The sequence below is a fragment of the Leptonychotes weddellii genome, unplaced genomic scaffold, assembly GCF_054177405.1.
Source record: "Leptonychotes weddellii isolate Sample4059 unplaced genomic scaffold, ASM5417740v2 HiC_scaffold_3911, whole genome shotgun sequence".
Lineage (NCBI taxonomy): Eukaryota > Metazoa > Chordata > Mammalia > Carnivora > Phocidae > Leptonychotes > Leptonychotes weddellii.
Genome location: NW_027995672.1, coordinates 1 through 8,524, shown reverse-complemented (window position 1 = coordinate 8,524; position 8,524 = coordinate 1). Strand labels below are relative to the sequence as shown.

At 40.4% G+C, this 8,524-nt stretch overlaps 1 protein-coding gene across 1 annotated transcript; it reads right to left on the bottom strand.

Annotated features, from left to right (window-relative positions):
• Window positions 1-4,568: 4,568 nt before the first annotated feature.
• Window positions 4,569-8,310, bottom strand: LOC102726817 (protein RIC-3). Its single transcript, XM_081810831.1, has 3 exons — window positions 8,072-8,310; window positions 6,741-6,816; window positions 4,569-4,697 (listed from the first exon to the last, which is right to left on the bottom strand). The coding sequence occupies exons 1-3, from the start codon at window positions 8,273-8,275 to the stop codon at window positions 4,600-4,602; spliced, it is 378 nt and encodes a 125-aa protein (XP_081666957.1). The 5' UTR covers window positions 8,276-8,310; the 3' UTR covers window positions 4,569-4,599.
• Window positions 8,311-8,524: the final 214 nt, after the last annotated feature.

Sequence of the window (8,524 nt, the reverse complement as noted above, 5' to 3'; positions counted from 1 at the left end):
TGAAAAGAATACAACTGGACCATTTTCTTACATCATACACAAAAATAAACTCAAGATGGATTAAAGGCCTAAATGTGAGACCTGAAACCATAAACTCCTACAAGAAAACATAGGAAGTAATCACTTTTATATCAGCCTAAGTGACATTCTTCTAGATATGTCTCCTCAGGCAAGGAAAACAAAAGTAAAAATAAATTATTAGGACTACACTGAAATAAAGAGTTTTTGCACAGTGAAGGAAATCATCAACAAAATGAAAAGGCAACCTACTGAATGGGAGAAGATATTTACAAACGATAGTTCTGATAAGGGGTTAATATCCAAAATATATAAAGAACTTTTACAACTCAACACCAAACTGCCTTCCCAGCCAATAATCCAATTAAAAATAGGCAGAGGACCTGAACAGATACTGACATACAGATGGCCAACGGGTGCATGAAAAGATGCTCAACATCATTAATCATCGGGGAAATACAAACCAAAACCATAAGATACCACCTCACACTTGTCAGAATGGCTAGAATCAAAAAGATAATAACAAGTGTTGGCAAAGATACAGAGAAAAAGGAACCTTTGTACACTGTTGGTGGAAATGTAAATTGTTGCAGCCACTGTGGAAAACAGTATGGACGTTCCTCAAAAAATTAAAAAATACTATATGATCCAGTAATTTCACTATGGGCACTTACCCAAAGAAAACAGCAACACTAATTCAGAAAGTATGCACCCCTGTGTTTATTGCAGTATTTACAATAGCCAAGACATGGAAGCAACCAAGTGTCCATCAATGGGATGAATGGATAAAGAAGATGTGGTGTATATATATGTGTGTGTGTGTGTGTGTGTGTGTGTGTATGTATATATATGTGTGTATATGTGTGTGTGTGTATATATATATGTATATATGTATATATATATACACACACACAATGGAATGCTATTACTAAGCCATAAAAAAGAATGAGATCTTGCCATTCACAACATGGATGGACCTAGAGGGTGTTATGCTAAGTGAAATAAGTCAGAGAAAGACAAATACCAAAATACCTTACCACTTACATGTGGAAACCAAAAAAAAAAAAAAACCACACACACACACACAGAAACAGACTCAAATACAGAGAACAAACTGATGGTTGCTGGTGGGGGGCGGAGGGAAATAGGTGAAATAGGTAAAGGAAATTATTAAAAGATACAAACTTTCAGCTATAAAATAAATAAGCCACATAGACGAAAAGTACCACATAGAGAATATAGTCAATAATATTAATAATGTATGGTCACAGATACTACACTTATTGTGGTGAGCACTAGGTAACGTATACTGAAACTAATAGAACACTGTATGTCAACTATATTTCAAAAAAAAAAATTCATTCACTCACTCATTCTTCCATTTCAACTAACACTTTAGAGCCTACTGTTGGCCTATGCTAGGCTCTGGGAATAATACAAATAATCCCTGCCCTAGCAGAGCTTAGAGTCTTTTGCAGGATGACAGACTTATTAACTAGGAAGAAATGACAAGACAGGATGATCGAAGAGACATAGGAAGTGAAGGAAAAGGTAAATCAAGGATAATATTGGATTTCTGCTTTGGGCTTTTAAGTAGATGGTGGAACCATTTGAGGAGATGGAGAATATTAAAGGTGGAGTAGAGTCAGTTGGGGATAGATGATGATTTTCATTTTGCACATTCATTCATTCAAAAGACATTTATTAACTGAAGAAGGGCAGGTCATCTATGAGACATGTTCAGTAGGACCCTGAATATAGAGGACAGGAAATGAAGAGAAGACCTTAGCAAAGAATGCCATGATTACCTCTTCTACCATAATACATATACAAATGCTTATTTCAAAAGTGAATACCTATCCTTTTTCAACAATAAGAATTTCCTTAATATCTACTATGTGAACATAGTGAACGAAACAGACTAAGTCTGTCCTCTCTAAGTTTATATCCCAGCAATGCATGCCCTAAATCTACAGGGCCACACACGTCCTCAGCATGCCTGCTACGGCTGTTTTCTGCCCCAGGCTGCACCCTCACTGCTCCCTCAGGTCATGTCATGCTTCCAGGAGGTGAAGGATTACAACCGGACATGCTGCTCCAGAAAGGAAGTGCTGCTGATCTTAAGGACAGAAATAAGGACACCTCAATTCTGATTCCTAGATCCTTTTCTTAGTCTTTATGTCTTTGGGATGGATACTGTGCTTAATATCAGGCATAACATGACACAATACCAACCTTCTACAAGGCTTAAACACATACATAGACATATTGCTCACAGGTAAAAGCTGTCTGAAAGTTTTATTAGATAATATTAAAAACCTTCCCCATATTTTGATTCTTACATAAGCATGGAGATGAAGTCTCAGAAACTATTTCTGGAATTTTAAGAAAATCTTAAAATTATGGAATTAACATTCTATAAAGGGACTTCGAAGGCTGTAAATGAACATGTCTTCTATGTCTTAAATCCTCTCAGACTCCCAGAGCCTGGAAATGTGTTCAATTTTGATCTGATGGAAAAATACTAGGGTATTTGGGGCTCTTCTAATAATCACAGAAACACAGACTTGAAGAACTAATGCCACAGAGACTAAGGTTAAAGGATAGAAGTATAAAAAGGAAAACAATGTAAAACATGGGGCTACCAGGGCCTTTCAGTGTTGGAGGTGAAGTCTCATAGGGCCTACCTGTAAGGATAAAAGGTGTTGGATTAGGAGTGACAGGGAGAAGGTCACCTTTTTAGGACTGGAAGAGGAAAGATTTGGGAAAGGGAGCCACAAGCTATGCTCTCTGCAGTGGAGGGAAAGCCGATCCCTAGTTCTTGAGAAGTACTGCACAGAGAATGTCTTACACAGTCATTGCCATGTGGCAGGCTGGAATCAATAGCTTCTCAAGGAGTCCACACCTTAGCATCTTAAAAGGAGTAAACGTTCTGAGCTAGGACCTGTGGCCCCAGAAACAATGAGATGGCACAACTCCAGCTGCAGGGTGGGGACAACTCCTCTGCCTTACAGAGAAGTAATCCTAGCACAAAGCACAGAAAGTAGTCAGGATCACAGTACCACATGGCTGGCTTGGGCAATGCACAGATGGTATATACAGGTGGGAAGGTAGAGCTATGGGATTTGAGCTAAGGGAGTGTGAACAGCAGTAATAGTGAGAAAATATCTTTCTCTGGCTTCTTACTCCAAGGCCCAGTGGTTTAGTCTCCCAGGTAGGAGGCCCTGCCCACAGGTTTTCATCTATGGTTTTCATGACCCTTAGGTGTGGCATGGGTCTTCAAATGGACCAGAACCAGGGTACAGATACTTTTTGAGGGACAAGGGTCCATAAAAGGCTGGTAGTTTCCCACCCAGACTGTGAGTAGTAGAGGGTAAGGGCAGAAAAGATCAGAAAAGTATAGTACAAATTGGTTTAGTCACACTCCTACAAAAACACCTACATTAGATAATGTATATAAAGCACTTCACTCAGAGCTTGGTTCTTAGTAAGTGCTCAACAAGTATCAAATTGTATTACACACTTACAGAGATATATTCATGTATAAATATGTACACATTCCTCTACCACTCTGGCCAACAGTCTGGATAGTCACTCTGCTTTCTGGACCAAAAGAAGGTCAAGGCTCCTGGGCGCAGATAGGCAAGGTTCAGCCTCATAAATGTCATTTCAGCAGCACTGTAGACATTGTAGAAAAAGCCAAGCCAAGGAGCTGCAATCTGAGGATGTTCACTCTTGCCTTATCTAGCCATAGACGCACAAGGCTGGAGCCAAGGAGCCAAGGAAAGGATACCAGGCACTAGCACCACCAAGAGGGCAAACAGAAGAGGCCATGGCGGAGCAGCAGTTTCCTGGGGCAAAGACTCCACAGTGAGCCCAGGGCCACAGGAGGGACCTTTTAGCACTTGGGATTTTGCCACTCACCTCCCAGCTCTTCCTCCATCCTTGTCAGAAGGCCTAGCGGAGACTGAATCCCTCTTTGTTCTCAATCTCACATTCTGGCTTTTCCTCCCTGGCCTCCCCACATCCATATTTTCTTTCTTTTTGCCCACTTTCATCAACCTTCTGAAGCTACCTTTTCAGATCCTCGGTGAGCCCTGTAGCAGGAGGGCTGTCTCCCCTGTGGGGCATCCTAAAAGGCCACTGTAACTCCTGACACCCATTTTACATGTCTAATCTTGTTCTGGCATAGTCAACACAAAATACAAATGCCTGATCTGATTATACTTGCCCTCTTCTTTTTGTCTCAAGCAGATTTAAAAAGGCATAATTTTAAGTAAAACCAGATTATTAGACAGCTATGAAATCATCTTCATTAGAACATGGTTATTTCACCCCACAGAACTGCTCATGAACCTCTCCTCACAATAATGTGCACAACACTGAACAAAAACTCTTGAAAGCTGAGACTCTTGAAAGCATATGGTATGAAAATGGATGCTTAGTGAGAAATAATATGTAAATGACAAATAAGTTGATAATTATATAAAATGAAAGTAAGTGGTCCAGAAATCAAGGAAAAGCAAAATTCTGAATGGATTCTCTAAATGGGCAATAGTCTGAGTCCTGGTGTGTGAAAACCTACCTCTCACCATTAGGTCCCACTCTGTTGATTAATTTTTCCATAGCTTCCTCTGTCTCCTTCAGTTTTTCTTGCAGTTGAACAAGCTCAAAATTGGCTGAAAAACAAGCATCAATCTAAGAACCATCATACACAACTCCAAAAGCTCTTGTCCAAAACTGGCTGGCTGTGACACCCTACAATCATCCCAGCTGGTTCAGAGATTCAAAGAGACTCCGCGTCTCTCCAGCTGGTCCAATCAGGACACGAGGGGTACCAAGGTATGGGCACTGAGATCTAAAGGATACATGTTTAGGGAGTAATGCACAAATCACTCCTCCTACACACAGAAATACAGCAGGACCAGCTAAAGAAAAATACCCAGGAGCAAAAAAACAAAACAAACCTCAACACAGTCACCCAAGGAGAAATGAAGATAAACCTATCCTTTCTAGTCCCAGTGATGCTTGAGGGTCAAAGTACTAAGCCTGCAAGGTACTTTAGAAAAGGAGTTAAGACCCTGAAATGAGCAATAGTTCACCTGCACCTGAAGTTTGAAAACATATCTGGAAGATCATGATTTCAATGCTATGCTTCTTCAATAGGGGAAGTCTTGAATGAGGGCTGAAGCCTCCCTGCCCAAGGTTTCCTACCCTCATCATTTGGGGTGAAGTGGTGCAACCCTGGCCCCCAGTATTCTCAACAAAGGTCAACAGAGATCACATCGATCTACTGACATTAACACTAAGACCCTAAAAAGTAGAGCAGAAAAAATAGATCAATTAGTACAAGAAATCAACTTTAAGGCAGCAGGAAAACAAAATGCTCTTCATTACGCAGATAATCCAGTTTTTCTGTTTCATACATGAGTACCCTTCTACCCAGATATATTTAGAAGGCCACTGTAAGATACAGTATTTCAAAGGCCTTTTAATACTTCTGGAACAAATTCTTATGCATGCAGCTAACATCTGCAAAGTGTCTAGAGGACTGTGCCACATAAATGCTTATTTTTATTTTCTGCATGATTCAAAACTGAAGGATAAGAAGCAGATATAACTGCTACATTATAAAACAGCTGATCCTAGGAATTCATTTTATTTACTTCTGTTTTCAATGCATTATGTGACTGGATACAGAATCTGTTATTCTTCGACAGAGTCCAAACATTTTTTAAATTATTTTACCGATGCATTTACCATCACTGTTGGTTAGATGTTATCTCAATTAAGAACACAAGAAGTTTTTTAAAGGATTTCTTGAATATCTAAGATTTCTAAAAAGGATGCAGACTGTGAGTGGGGTATCAACTTCCACAGAGAATCTGGAGTAAACCCAAAAAGCAGTTATGGCCAAGGGCAGATGCTGCGGCAGCTCAGCCTCACTCCATTTTGCTGCTGTCTCTCTTTTAAAAACTTCTGATGAGGCTTCATTATCCACAGGATAAGGCAGTTTGGCCTCCAAGGCCTTCAACAACATGGCTTAACCTACCTACTCCTCAAGGCCTTCTTTCCCACAGCCGTCCTATGTCAGGCTGTGTCTTCCTCAAGCCATCCCGTCCATCGGACAGGACCCAGCTCCATGTCGTTTCCCATAAGGCTTTCCCCAAGTCCCCTTCTAGACAGTAAACTTGGCACAAGTTATTTTTCATCCCAGAGTATGAATTATTAGGGGGAAGAGCCATGCCATATACATCTCATTTCCCCAGAGAGCACAGAATATTCTACTTGGTCAATAAATATTTGATGACCATGTTTCATGAGTCAGAAGTGTTAAACCCTGTCCCTAGATCTAATAACTGATTTTGGCAAGGACTTGATCTCTCTTTCTTAGTTTTCCTCTCTATGGAATAAAGGTATCTGCTACAAATATTCTGAGGTCTGGAAATGAGAACCCACTCCAAATGTGAAATATTAACTTGCTAATATATAAAAAAGTAAATGGACAGTTTTGTACTTTTTGTAACTCTCTTTCTCTTAAAAGCCCAACATCAATTTGGAAACTTGAGAATTCCCAGAGCTTAGGTAAAAATGGCATCAGATTAACTTGGGGCAATTTTTCAGAAATGCTTTTTAAGACCTACCCACAGACTGTCCCTCTGACTGTATTAGGGCGGTCTGACTCAATAAAACTTGTGCATATACTGAGAAGGGGCACTTACTAATTTTCCTGTGGGTGTTTCCAGCTGCGGCAGTAGAGCATTTCCGATCCTCTGCAGTAGTTTTCCCCTTTGAAAGCTGAGAATTGAAGGAGGTACAGCACATCAACAGCAGCTCAGAACCTCAAAGTCATGGAAAACCTCATATTAAATGAAAAAAGAAAAAAGGTTGGGAGACAAAAATTAAGTCAGAAATCAAATCAAATATTAGTATCAGAGAAACATTTCAAAAAAAAAAAAAAAAGGAGAGAAAGAACCAATAGAAGGTTCCCAAGAGAGGCGCCTGTGTGGCTCGCTCAGTTAAGCATCTGCCTTCAGCTCAGGTCATGATCTCAGGGTCCTGGGATCGAGCCCAGCGTCAGGCTCCCTGCTCAGCGGGGAGTCTCCTTCTCCCTCTCCTCCTGCTTTCTCTCTCCCTCTCTCTTTCAAATAAATAAAATCTTAAAAAAAAAAAAGAAGATTCCCAAGAAGTGAAAAAACCATCAAGGCACAAGGCCAGGTCATCTGCCTTACCCACACTTATCTCAAAGGGGATGTGCAGCCCCCAGAGGTGTTCTTACAGAGGCAACTCAGCACCCCCGCAGAGTTTCTGGGCAAGAAGGACTTGCTTCTTACTCTGGTTAGAAGGGCACAGTGAATATTTAAGATTTCCAAAAAGGTTGCAGAACGTGACTTCTGCTCCACTTCACGGTGTCTAGGCCCATAGCTTGATGAAGCCTGCCTAGAGGTGGAACTTAATTGGGAGTCTGCTTTTAAAGGACCCAAACCACATCTCCCCAGAGCAGGGAGACATCAGGCTTACTTCCAGGATTGGCAGTTTTGTTTCAGAATTACTGCAGTGGATGTTAAACCAGCACCTCATACTCCTGGAGTGGGAAAGGAGGGCAAAGTGGTGTTGGTATGGTCATTATTGGGCCTCACAGTGGCTACTTGGAAATCACTGTGCCAATCCTAATAATAAAGTTCTCCTTAAAATATCTTTAGGCCTTTTCAGCTTGCAAAGACATCCAGTCAAAAAAAAACAAAACAACTGGGGTGGGAGGGGGCTTTCTTTGACCTTTATTGCTCACTGCATTAGCAACTAGAAGACCGAGGCTCAAGTCCTGATTCTGCATTTCTAGTTGTGAATTCTAGGTCAAACCCTTTAAGCTCTGAGCTAAGATCTTCTCTCCTGTAAAACCAAGATAACAGTTATCCTAAGTATCTCATAAAGAGGAAGCAAGATTTAAAGATGATTTGAATAAAGGTTATGAACTGTAAAGAGTTTTAATGCCAACAATGATTTTTATTATGACACTAGATTTTATTGATATGATCAAGATGATTCCACTTACCTTAAACAGAATATACAGTATATATAAAAAAATCCCAAAACCATAGATTGGAATAATCTGTCCCATCAGGCCTCTTCCACGACCTCCTCCTCCAGTGCCTCCACCTGATCCTTTGGCCTTTGCAAATGCCTCTGCAAGGTGAGACCTCTGGAAACGAGCCCCAGGGGTCTGGCCATCTGAGGGTGGCTGGTGATGATGCATCATGGGTGGAAATCGACCCAACTTTCCTGAGAAAATAATTAGTATTTATTTATTTATTATTATTTTTTTAGCAGTTTATATCTCATGGGTTTTTTATATTCTCAATACTGATGATTCTTTTTTTTTGTAGTTTTTAATTTTATTATATTATGTTAGTCACCATACAATACATCATTAGTTTTTGATGTAGTGATCCACGATCCATTGTTTTCGTATAACACCCAGTGCTCCATGCAGTACGTGCCCTCCTTA

What these genes read in the sequence shown, in the direction of transcription:
- LOC102726817 (XM_081810831.1), bottom strand. Translation starts at nt 8,275, where the DNA reads ATGATGCATCATCACCAGCCACCCTCAGATGGCCAGACCCCTGGGGCT. An exon ending in TACTGTATATTCTGTTTAAG is followed by an intron (nt 6,817 to 8,071) that starts GTAAGTGGAATC and finishes TTCAATTCTCAG; the next exon opens with CTTTCAAAGGGGAAAACTAC. An exon ending in AAACACCCACAGGAAAATTA is followed by an intron (nt 4,698 to 6,740) that starts GTAAGTGCCCCT and finishes CTTGTTTTTCAG; the next exon opens with CCAATTTTGAGCTTGTTCAA.